This window comes from Paralichthys olivaceus, chromosome 13, assembly GCF_024713975.1.
Source record: "Paralichthys olivaceus isolate ysfri-2021 chromosome 13, ASM2471397v2, whole genome shotgun sequence".
Lineage (NCBI taxonomy): Eukaryota > Metazoa > Chordata > Actinopteri > Pleuronectiformes > Paralichthyidae > Paralichthys > Paralichthys olivaceus.
The window spans coordinates 12018198-12030298 of record NC_091105.1 but is presented as its reverse complement, the minus strand read 5'-3'; the positions used below and the strand labels follow the sequence as shown (position 1 = coordinate 12030298).

Below are 12101 nucleotides of genomic sequence, written 5' to 3'. Positions count from 1 at the left end.
GTATGGGTCAGAGAAGAATCCCCAACATTTTGGTGCAGATCCAGATCAAGTTGAGGGATCCAGGAATTTTAGTTTTTTACTTTTATTATTATTGTAAGGAGATTTTTTAACATTTTAAGTTCCTAAAGTATAATTCATGGATCTTAAGTAAAAAAAAGATCAGGCACAGTGAAGGAAATGATATTCATGAGTGTGTGAAATCTGGTGCAGAATGATTTGTTTGTTTACCATAGAATCAGCCCTTTATAATTAAATACTTTATAATTGCATCCGGAGTGGGTCCACAGTGGGTCAGTTGGTTTAATGTTTCATCTGAAATTCAACATGTTTGACTTTACTGTGATACTGTAGAAGAGGCTCAGTCAGAAGAAAGGCCCAGCCCTGTGCTCGTGATGACTGGTTGTAGCCGGCAGCTCACTGAATCACAGGTATGTGCTTGTCTTTTTCTAAATGTTGTGACAGCTATTGTCTTATCCCGCCTCTGTGTATTACCCAGAATACCTTCTACCTGCAACAGTGGCACTCTTGAGGAGACAGTTGCACCAGTGTTCACACGGTAATCGCTTACGCAGAAATACGTTACTCATTCTTTAGAATGCTACTGCGGTGAATCAGTCTTGATCAGAATATGATCTAAGCAGGAAATTACTGGAAAACAATGATTTATTATCTCTCACTCATCTGTCATCAGTTATAAAAGAGTGTCAATTGGGTTGGTTTAGTTTAAGGTCATAGAATGAAGTAACCAGCAGTTGCAGTATTTGACCGGGCAGCCTATCCAACCTGGTGATAAACCACTGAGCAACAGGTTACTTCTCTGAAGCTTGTAGTGGATGAGACGTATATGACTGCCAACAGAATGGATAGTTTCCAGTTGTTTAAGCACACTGTCCAACTTGCAACGTCATGATTTATTTTCCATAAAAACTAACAGTATATGTGGCTGTGCTTTCATTTTGATAATTTGGTCTGCCATAGACAGTGAGACATTTACAAGCTCTAAGACGAGGGCCACTCACAGCATATTGCTTGTTTTTAGCCAATGGAGGATTTGTAAATATGAAACAAAAGCAAAGAACAACAGTGCCCACTAGTGACTAATGGAGGCATGCACAGAAAGTATCACCCAATCTCGGAAAGCACACACATACATTTTTCATTTGATGAATTGTTCAGACAACTATCCAGTTATTTTTATTTACTGAAATTTAAAAAACACTGTGAGCTAAGTAAATGTGAGGTGACATCATCAGTGCAGGCGCAATTGAAATAAATACTGTATATCATGGAAGTCGCATTCAAGGACAAACAAAACTTAAGACAATACTGTTCAAAAGTGTAAAAACACAAGGCCTTAAAAGTGTTCATGTAAAACAGCCCTGATTTCATTCACAATGCCTCAGTCCTGTGACTTTTTTAGGAGGAATTTCATAAACTTCGTTTGTGTAAAAAAGGTTGATGACATCAGAGCTCATCGTGCTGGTAGGTGAACTCCCTCGCAGATATGAAACCATCTTTATCCTCATCCTCGTTTTTGAAGATGTCCTCTACCATCACTTCATGGTGCGTGTCGTTAGCCGAGTATCCATGTTTCTCAAATTCCTTCTTCAGGTACTCTCTCACCTGAAAAAAACAATGCCATTCACTATTAGCAGACAAATATATCTGAAATCTCAATACAGAAATAAAAGCAGCACAGAGGAATTTCTCACCTCAGTTCTCGAGAGCTTCCAGTCATCATTGAGATCCATCTCCCGAAACGAGTCGTGTGACCTGGGACCATTTTGAATCTCCATGAGCTCAATATCAAAAATAAGAGTGCTGCTTGAAGGGATCTTGCCTGTAAACAAATAAAAACATTAATTAAAAAAAATATGGTGGACTTACCTACCACAGCTTTTAGAATATAATTGTGTATGTTGCCGTACCTTTTCCTTCCTTGCCATATGCCAGAGATGGAGGGATGGTCAGCTTCCTGCGCTCTCCTGCGCACATGTCCTTCAGACCCTTATCCCAGCCCTTGATTACTTCTTGGATCCCAAGAGTGAACCAGACTGGATTTCTATCCCCTTCCTTCCAGCTGCCGAGAATGAAAAACATCCTTGCAGTTATATTAGAGAACGAACAGTCCAATATACAAGTAAAAATTTTGTGTGTCTTTTTTTTTTTACCTCCACCAAGGTTATGTTTTCACCCCTTTGTTAGTTGGTTTGTTTGCTTGTAAACAACATTACACATAACCTGCTGGATGGAAAATCACAAAACATGGTGGAACGATGTCGTATAGGTCAGACCCAGATCAGGGGACAGAGTTTTTTTTAATCAGTTTATGCAATTTTCAGATCCAAATAAAAATCTGATCAAGATTTTTATGTGGTTTTAATAAGGGGAGTGGTGTTGGCCCTTGGCAGAGGTATGCATGCAGTCTATGTTTGCCCATGTTGTGTATGTGTAATACTGGAAGAAGATATGTGTGTTTGTAAATTAGGGCTGTCTCTTAATCTCTAGAAAGGATGGGTCACATGCTTTGGATAAAAAATGATAGGCAGGTGAATACTGAGGTCATCAGAGCTTAATGACACAGATAGTGACAGATGTTGGGCTGCAGCATGATTTGGTCTATTAGATATAAACTATATTTGAACAGCTCTAACAACTAGTGACTTTCTCCTGCATTAACACATGCAGCATTATAGCAGTACATATGAGATATAGAGGTTACTGTGCTGTATTCATTCTGTCTGTGCAATACATTGGTTCACATCCAATCCATTCACCGTACATATTCTCACACTGTATACATTTAATTTCTTTTCACACTGTATATATTAGTTTTTATTCCATTTAGATTTTTCATATTTCCTTACACTTATGTATTGTTATTCTTACATGCATTGCATTGCATGTTACTTATTATTGCTGATGCCTATTTGTGACTCTAGCTGCTCTAATATTGATAAGGATTATCTTATCGTCTCTTATCTGAACTTAACTTGTCTTGTATCTTATCTTAGCTCACCTGGTCTGATCGTGTCTTACCCTACCTGGAATGAAACATGGTGCCGTTACTCTCCAGGAATCCCTCGTAGTGAACCAGGAGCATGTCTCCATACTTTGTCTTGCGGTAGCACATTAACGGTTTGTGTACAACTTCTATTTTCACCTCTGGCTCGGGCAGTTTTCCTCCAGACACAACCACCCACAGTGAGGACAACATGGACAACATGGAGAGAGGAATCATTTTTAAACACTACAACTTACTGACTAATCAACGCAACTGCAAGCGAGTCGCTGCGTTTCTTTAAAAAAACTAAATAAATACTGTTCTCAAAATAAAAGCATGGCAGGAATGTTTAATACGTGGCAGCCAACTTCAGCTGTTAACCCTCCTTCCTCCACGATTGGATAACATTATTTCAAATCCCCGCCCCGTTTCTTTATCCTCTCTTCTGATTGGCCTGCCAATGCGTCGGTCGCCCAAATCCCCGCCCCCTACACCTAAATCCCTCTGACGTATGCGGGGAGGAAGGACGTTAGCTTCTCTCTTAGCCGCATTCATGAAAGAGTTTACGCCGTACTCTCTACGTAGCTGCAGTGTAAAGCCGAGGTCGTCACTCCGCAAAAAAGGCACACAGGGCCCCCGATGGAGTCGGTGCAATCAGCTGTGCGTCATTTCTCCTTACGATAAACAAGTAATGAACGGCGAGAACACGAGATTGAACAATGGAGGGGATGCTTTACAAGTGGACCAATTATATAAGTGGTGAGTTAGCGGAGTGTTTTCTGTTGTCGCGCCGGTTTCATCGCAGCTAGCTAGCATGACAACGTCTTAGCCGACTGGAGTTGAGTGTGGAAGCTGCTGGTGTTAGCAAACAGCCTCCAACAGCTTATGAATGAACTATTTTACCTTCTTTGCCTCACTGGGATTGTTAGCTGCTAAACGAAGGAGAAGTTAGCATTGTTTATTAGCAAGTAGCGTTAGCTCACTTAGCAGGTTCCACCATCTGTCATTATAATCTGATTTAACTGATTAGTTGCCGCTAACACAGCGTCAGAGCTAAACCTTTCCAAGTTTTTGAAGCCAAACAATTCTGCTGTAGAGAGGGGATTTCCTGTTTTAGAAACTTTAAACACATGTTATTGAACAGCACTGATGTGAAATGTTAAATGCATTTTGTTGCAGGTTGGCAGCCTCGTTGGTTTGTGCTCGATGGAGGAACTTTGTCTTACTATGACTCACAGGAGGATGCATGGAAAGGATGTAAGGGCAGCATCAAAATCTCAGTTTGTGAGATCCAAGGTCAGTATGACTTATTTTTTAACTGTCTATCGTGTGTGTGTGTGTGTGTGTGTGTGTGTGTGTGTGTGTGTGTGTGTGTAAGTGTGTGTGTGTGTGTGTGTGTAAGTGTGTGTGTGTGTGTGTGTGTGTGTAAGTGTAAAATAACTTCCACTACTTCTTTGGATGTAGGGCTCACAACAAGCATGTCTCCCTGTTTGCTGCTGTGTTACAGTCCATTCCTCTGACTCTACCCGTGTGGACCTGACCATACCAGGAGAACAGTACTTTTACCTCAGAGCCATCAATGCAGCAGAGAGGCAGAAATGGCTGGTGGCATTAGGAACATCCAAAGCCTGCCTTACAGACAACAGAACAAAGAGAGAAAAGGGTATTTGGAATTCTGAATATCCAATTCCAACATACTACCGGTCGTAAATATATTGTAAACGTCTTTTGCTGTTTCAGAGCTTCAGGAGAACTCGGAGGCATTGAAAACTAAGATGTCAGAGCTCAGATTGTACTGTGACCTTCTTCTCCAACAAGTAAACAAGATCAAGGACAGTGACGAGCTTGGAGACTCAGAGGAGGTAAGGTGATGGTTTGGATGAGTTGATGAAATAAGAGAAGCAGTTGTTGGTGTGTAGCTTCGGTCCCATTTGCAACTAGCAACACATCAGCCTGCTGTGTGCTTACATTTACTAATTTACCAGAGAAGCCAGTTTTGACCTTTGTTTTATAGATCTCGTAAAATTGTGTTGAGTTTTTATTACCAAACAACATACTTGCCTGTCAGGTATGTATGTACATGTATGGCAATGTTGGAATATGCACCAGTGTTGGCTAATGTGTATGTTGTTTTGTTGTTTTTCAGACAGGCATAGACACTGGAAACATGGTAAAGTCCACATGCACTACTTTCCTTAAGACTCTAGAGGAATGCATGCAGATAGCAAATCACACTTTTAGTTCAGATGCGCCATCACAGACTCCCCCAGGATCTCCTCCAGTAGCAGCCATCAAACCCCAGAAGGTAACATTTTATTACCAACCTTGTGACCAGTCAATAACAATGTAGTGTAACAAGTCATGGAGTGTTCTCAAAAGATATGTGTGTGTAACCCCCTTTTTTTTTTACCTCAACAGATCAAACCTGTCAACCATTTAAATCAGAGCCTTGGAGAAAAGTAGGTGGTTTTTCTGTTGATGTGCATTAAATACACAGGATGAGGTTGAGATATTAATGTGTCTTGCATTTCTGTGACACTAGATACAATTGCTTATTATATATCAGACAAAATTAACGAAGTGCACTCAAATTAATTCCAGATGGGGAGATTTGGCTGAAACCTCAGGAGAAGCAATTGCACACGATAACCAGAGCCTTGACTCTGGAGCAGAGGGACCAGATGAACCAGGTCAACCAGAACATCATCTTCCCTCATCAGGTAAGTCACTCACTGAACTCGCTGAAGAGTTCCTTAACTGACAACCACTACTGCATTCCATTCAGATAGGACTACCCAGCACGAACGAAGCCTGGTTGCTGTGTGTATCTCATCAGAGTTGATGTGGATAGATTATTGCCTTTTAGTGAGCAGACATTGATTGATGCCGGGGTACATTATTGCATTTCCCTGAGTAGTAACAAAGCCTTTACACAGGGGAAGCCACTGAGCGTGATGGAAAATAAGACCTGAGTTTTCAAATGTATTATTTTTGGGTTGTCTGTAATGCATATACTAGCAGTAAAAGTACATTATTTAAAAGTCACAATAAAAACATACATGTATACATTTTAAGGAACATTGGGATTTTAAAGTGTATTGTGTGGTAATGTTTTAGCACAGTTCTACGATTGTCAATATTTTATAAAATCCGACTTTCAGGAGATGAAACCAAGAGACGGCAGTGAAAGTTCTGCACATCGAAACTATACTCAGGCTCAAAATCTGTTGGTGCCACCAGCTCGTCACTGTCTTTGACTTGTGACATAATGCATTTCACAAAGGGCAATGCTAAATCACCGCAGGGTGTTGACACAGCTGAAACCAGTAGCAGGTTGCCACACCCTGTCTGATGTTTGGTATCATGCTTGAACCTTTCAGCCCGTAGAGGTCAGTGATGCAAAGTGTATGCTCCGTACTTTACTGTGGCGCTACTCTTGACGTTTGTCGTACAATTTCACTAAAACACAATTAAAGATGATGAATGTGAGGTTTGTGTCAGTGTAGCCTGTCAGTGGTTAAAGAGAATGACTGTTTCATGGTTGTGTAAGTTACCAAAGTGCTGCTTTCACAACTTCTAACACCCTAGGGATGGGAATTTTAGCTCTTTGAAGGAATCTGGATCTTATGGCTCTGTTCCTTTCCAAGAGCTGTTCTCTTGAACAAACCATAACAAAAGATGTTGCCATATCAATGTAATGAATGAGGGGGAAGACATCTCAGCTCCCTCTTTCCCTTCTTAGTGACAGAAATCGTGTGCTCTCACTCTTCATGTGTTAAGGAGTGGCATGACAGTGAGGGCAGCCAGGAGGGCAGTGGAATTTTAACACATCATAAAAGGAACATCTCAAGTTGCCTCTGACTCAATTACCTCTGTTCTCACTTGAAAGCTGTTGAAGAGAATTTTATCTTTCGCAAACACACATCACTACTACAAAAAACCTGGACCCTAAATTGTTGTAACTGACTGTAACCTTAATATGAGTCTAAGTTTTCAACCTCTTTGTCTGTTAACATACAAATTTGTATGTTTTTTTGCTGCAATGCACAGATATCGATGAAAGCAGCTCAGTCCACGAGGAGCAAGTCGATCCTACTGCACACACTAGCCAGAATACCTCTGAGATCGAACACTACGAGGAGCCCCCGGAGGGAGATGAGGAACATGAAGCTGATGATCAACAGGTGACCAAACAGGAGCAGAATCACAAAGTGGACCAAGAGCACGACAACAACAACACGGAAGAAAACGGCGTCCAGCCGCGGCAGCAACACGAGGCCGTCGTGGGCCGAGAGGAGCCTCAGAACGAAGATGAGCCTGAAGACACAGAGCAGGTGGAAACTTTCTTCAGCACAATGAGTCACAGGTATGAACATGCTACTCAGCAGGGTCACATCCTCTAAGACACATTAGTTAATGTATAGCTGTCTGTGATAATTTCACTTTTACAGTATTAGGATAAACCAATTAAGCTATATGTAGTTTTTGTCATTGAGGCACTGCACAGTTTGTGTAAATATATCGATTGTATTACTGTGTTGCACAGAATGAATTAATAATGGAAGGTCAAGATGTGACGATAAGTGTTTTTATATTAGTGTGTTCTCTCTTGATCACATGACACAGAGAGGCCCTCTTCTGATATTTGGGTTTGTAAAATCTTTTGTTTACATTTCACGCTGTATTTCAATTCAGACATATTTGGCTTTCTTTTTTCTTTAAGACTTGGAAGAGTGTTACTGAACAGCTGCTCAGTGTGATTTGTCCTTTCTGTCATATTAAGTTTTGAGGCAAACATCACATATAATGATGGACGTCATTGTCTCATTCATCCAGTATTCAACTACTAACTACAGTATAAGCACTTTGAAGTTGGTATTTTAAAGTTAACGAGACAGTTTTAGCTGATAGCAACAGAAAAGAACAACTCTGTGAAGTTGTAGACAAGGTAGCAGAGTAGTCTCAGGTATTGTCAGGCATAGGATTGCATGACAATGTGTGAATCATTTCTCTGGCTTGGTTTTGACGTTTGTACCCTTTTCTCTTTCTGTTTGACTTGATCAAATAAAAATTGAAATGGCTTATTTACCTCTAACATATTCTCCTGTTTGAATCTGTTCTACTTTTTTTAGATTTAGTGATATAAGACTGGACGACGACAATGGTATCCCTACACAAGAGTTTTTGGACTCATGCTATGCAATAGTGCCTGTATTAGGTAGGCCAGTCACTTTCAGTCTCTCCTCCATCTCAATTTGCTGCGCTTCCTCTTTCTCATTATGCTTCTTTACATCTGTGGTTATTTTGCCCTCAGTAAGAAAACCCGTCTCCTATTTTTCCTGTCTGTGCATGTCATTCACATCAATGAGGTGGCGACTTTATTTTTCCTTCTCTCATGCCCTCTTTATTTCTTCTGCACCTGAATGTTTGTCAGTGGTTTTTATTTTTTTTTAAATAATTTGACAATGTATTGCATGACAAGGTTTACAATGTTCATAAGCTCATATGAGTTGTTGTTGGCTCTGTGTCTTTGTAGGGAAATGTTGTAACCAGCATTCGCAATACAAAATAAAGAAAGAAGGGCAGGACTTGACAAAAATGCTTGTGTTTCACATTTTGGCAATATTAATATTGACTGTCAGGAAAAATAATGATGTAAACACACAAGACTCTCCTGCTTGTTTCCATTATCACCTTTTAGAGAGTTCGGAGGATGGTTGAGATCATCAAGAATTATCTGGTTTAATGGGGTTTTTACAGATAAATTCCAACAACATTACTTTTCGTAAGATGGCTCGGGTAATTTTGGCCTGCTTCATATTAACCAACACCAGAGAGTGAGCTGATGTGAAGTACTTTAACAAAAGTTCGAATGGTCAGAACAAGGTGTCTTCTTAACCATAAAGGTCATCTATAAAACTTTAAAAACATTGTGAACCTCTGTTAACGACTGAAAAATTCAATTTAAACTGATGTGACCTTATTAAAAAATGAAACCCTTTCACCCGCAGAGTGTGTTAACAGCCCTAAATCGATATTATCTCTCACATCAAATCCTGACATGGATCCAGATACCGGTCATGTCTCTTAAATAACCCTTGCTTACCTCAAAATGGAATGTTGAGCTTATCGATGGATTTACTAAGATTTACTAAGGATTTTAGGTTTTCTATTGTGTCACAAATCTTCAACTTCTCATTCTTGTGACTTAAAATCCTCTGGAAAAGAAAACATTCTCCCTTTAACCTTTCACACTGGGCTTGGCTGCTTATTTTACTGTTGCTTAAATAACCTGAGAAAAAGCTCTGACTCACACATTCTTTCAAAACAGGACAGAAAACTAAACAAAGAAATGATCATAGACTCTCTCTTCTCAGACAAACTGGGGTCCACAGTCTTTGCACCAGTTAAAATGGATTTTGTTGGAAATATCAAGGTAAGTGCACAGTTTTGATAATAGATCAATACAATGAATAATTCTAAGGTCACTCTGTGAAAGTTTCTCTAAATGATGTGCACAACATAATGTGACAAACTGCATCAGACACCTGTAAGTTATTTAACAGGATGAAATTTGTTTTGTCCAAAACTGACCCCCCCCCCCCGGTATATCTTTCAGATCCGACCCATTGCCTTTTAATCCCGTGACTCTTGCTCTGTCAATATGCATGGAATAAATAATATTTCTTAAACGTATAATTTAAATGATCAAAATCAGGATAAGAATCGTGACAAACATGGCATTCGCTTGGTGTCACTGTATAACTCGGTCTCGTCGCCCTGTAGAAAATAAACCAGAAGTTGATGTCGGACCCTGACAGCTTCCCCACACTGCAGTCCATCGTGCTGCATGAAGTCCAGACAGATGTTTGCCAGGTGCGGAACTCGGCCACGGAGGCTCTGCTGTGGCTCAGACGAGGCCTGAAGTTCCTTAAAGAGTTCCTGTCAGAGGTCAATGCAGGAGAACGAGACATCCAGGGAGCACTAAGTGAGCCCAGACGGACACAAACACATGAAATCTTATGCATGTTGACTGTTGAGTGTCCTCATTGTCCTGCTCTTCTTTCACTCAGATAACGCATATGGAAAGACCCTTCGACAGTACCATGGATGGGTTGTGCGAGGGGTGTTTGCTGTAGGTTTTTCTGACTCACACCATTGTTTTCTCCCATGTTGCTTTCTTTTTTTCATCGCTGATGTTTAGTATTGTTCAGAGTTAAACTAAATCCTAATGGGTTTTTTTCGTCTTCCCTAGTTGGCCCTGAGAGCTGCTCCGAGTTATCCAAGTTTCACCGCTGCCTTAGTGTCAAGAGTGGGTGACGAGCTGAAGAGCGGCTTCACCACTGGCATGCACAGGGACCTGGGTGTGTACCTGCCTGCCATGGAGAAACAGCTGGGCATCCTGGATGCCCTGTATGAAGAATATAACCTGGAGTCTGACGAGGTTGTGTGAAACTCGGAACAAAGACGCGATCGAAGCTCAAGGAAGGACGGCGCCTGACCGCAGGGGCAGAGTAGTGTCTTAACTGCTGAAGGAAGGTGCCAAGTGTATCTTGTGTACAATATAATGTGAGCATGTCCCGTGCCAGTGTGAGGTGTTTCCAGTGATGCTTAAACTCTACGACAGTAGAGCGGCAAGAATTGATGATGGTATTAATGTTGTAGGAGTCTACAAGGGAAAAAGCATTGGCTTGACAAAATGTAGATTCCAGGTCTTGTTCAAAAGACCATTAAAGGGATATATGGCCCCGTTATGAAAACTCCAACCATAATTATTCTGGTGCAGATTTTTTCGCTGTATCGTGGCTTGTTATGTACTTCACCATGTTTTAGTACATAAACACAAGGTATTTGACTTGACTTCCCGGGAACATCCTTTTTGATTTCCCTCGAACTGATGAGAATGCAAAGAAATTCTTAACCAAGATTGTTTCCCTGGAATCATGAAACAAGGTGATACTCGCTACTATCACAAAGCACCGTTCTGACAAAAACAATGTCAGATTGTTACAATGCCCAATCTATGCCTTAAGTATGTGATGAACCTACATACCAGGCTAACTTTTAGTGTATTGTGTAGACACTTTCCCTGCACTGACTTTTGATGTTAAGTGGAGATTATAATCAATGTTTATTTAGTTTCTTTCCCACTTTGTTAACATAAATCCACACGTTTAGAAATGTACAATTAGTACTGAATCACTTTCGCTTCAGAGACTTTCCATGGGACCAAAAAGGAGCTGTCATGTGAATGGCTTTAGCCTCTGCTGCCTACAGTACCGCAACACACACACAAATGAAATTGACTGATAACTGCTGAGTATTTATGTGGACATCCTCTGCACAAACCTATGCATTTCCACAGTGTCTATTTATTGTGTGTTAAGTTATAAAGTGGACATTAAGGTCATCAGGATACTTTCAGTCTGGCTTTTCTGTGAATGTGTCCACAGAGCATGTTTATTGATTGCATGGTTTTATTTATTAAATAATCTAGGTGCCAATGGAAACTGAATATAAATCATGGTCTTGAGGTAACCAAGTAAATTAATAATAGTAATCGCAAGGGGATAGATTGTGAGAGTAAGAATAAATAGCTTCTCCATTTCTTTACCAATAATGATCAATAACCTTCAGAATATTTGCTAGAAATATTTCCACCTTCTCATCCACACACACTTCAGTGTCGTCACCAGCTGTAATTAATACTCTATGATGTCAGTTCAATAATTAAAAACAAAGAGGCCTAAAGGTTAAAGCATGGCAGTAGATTCACTGAGCTCTTTGAACAAAGTAGGAACATCCTCCCAGGGCTTTTTTACTGAAACGTACCACATAGTATTTTTCATTTTACGTAAGTCTCTCTTTTTTTTTTTTTTTTTTCAGTAATGCATACAATGACCCTTGAGTTTAACTAAGAGGTCATTTGCAGCAGGTTTACTTTGCAGATGTGCATTAGGCCAATGTCCTGTTGCAGATGAGTTCTGAAGTTAATCCTGAAAATATGTTATTGTAATATTATAAACATTTGTTTTGTTTTTCTATGAATGTATATAAGATGCTATTTGATTTTTACTTAATAAACAGCTACATTGTC

At 40.1% G+C, this 12101-nt stretch overlaps 2 protein-coding genes across 2 annotated transcripts; one reads left to right on the top strand and one right to left on the bottom strand.

Annotated features, from left to right (window-relative positions):
• Positions 1–1166: 1166 nt before the first annotated feature.
• On the bottom strand, positions 1167–3391 carry fkbp14 (FKBP prolyl isomerase 14). The gene is made up of 4 exons (XM_020092805.2): positions 3045–3391; positions 1929–2080; positions 1713–1840; positions 1167–1623 (listed from the first exon to the last, which is right to left on the bottom strand). Exons 1-4 carry the CDS (start codon positions 3239–3241, stop codon positions 1465–1467), a joined length of 636 nt encoding a protein of 211 aa, XP_019948364.2. The 5' UTR covers positions 3242–3391; the 3' UTR covers positions 1167–1464.
• Positions 3392–3536: 145 nt separating this feature from the next.
• On the top strand, positions 3537–12101 carry plekha8 (pleckstrin homology domain containing, family A (phosphoinositide binding specific) member 8). The gene is made up of 13 exons (XM_020093484.2): positions 3537–3763; positions 4184–4300; positions 4512–4667; positions 4745–4866; positions 5151–5309; positions 5423–5463; positions 5606–5724; positions 7055–7370; positions 8137–8222; positions 9382–9440; positions 9791–9992; positions 10078–10139; positions 10260–12101. Exons 1-13 carry the CDS (start codon positions 3724–3726, stop codon positions 10455–10457), a joined length of 1677 nt encoding a protein of 558 aa, XP_019949043.2. The 5' UTR covers positions 3537–3723; the 3' UTR covers positions 10458–12101.

What these genes read in the sequence shown, in the direction of transcription:
- fkbp14 (XM_020092805.2), bottom strand. Translation starts at nt 3,241, where the DNA reads ATGATTCCTCTCTCCATGTTGTCCATGTTGTCCTCACTGTGGGTGGTT. An exon ending in GGCACCATGTTTCATTCCAG is followed by an intron (nt 2,081 to 3,044) that starts GTAGGGTAAGAC and finishes CATTCTCGGCAG; the next exon opens with CTGGAAGGAAGGGGATAGAA. An exon ending in ATATGGCAAGGAAGGAAAAG is followed by an intron (nt 1,841 to 1,928) that starts GTACGGCAACAT and finishes ATTTGTTTACAG; the next exon opens with GCAAGATCCCTTCAAGCAGC.
- plekha8 (XM_020093484.2), top strand. Translation starts at nt 3,724, where the DNA reads ATGGAGGGGATGCTTTACAAGTGGACCAATTATATAAGTG. An exon ending in ACATCATCTTCCCTCATCAG is followed by an intron (nt 5,725 to 7,054) that starts GTAAGTCACTCA and finishes TGCAATGCACAG; the next exon opens with ATATCGATGAAAGCAGCTCA. An exon ending in ATTTTGTTGGAAATATCAAG is followed by an intron (nt 9,441 to 9,790) that starts GTAAGTGCACAG and finishes GTCGCCCTGTAG; the next exon opens with AAAATAAACCAGAAGTTGAT.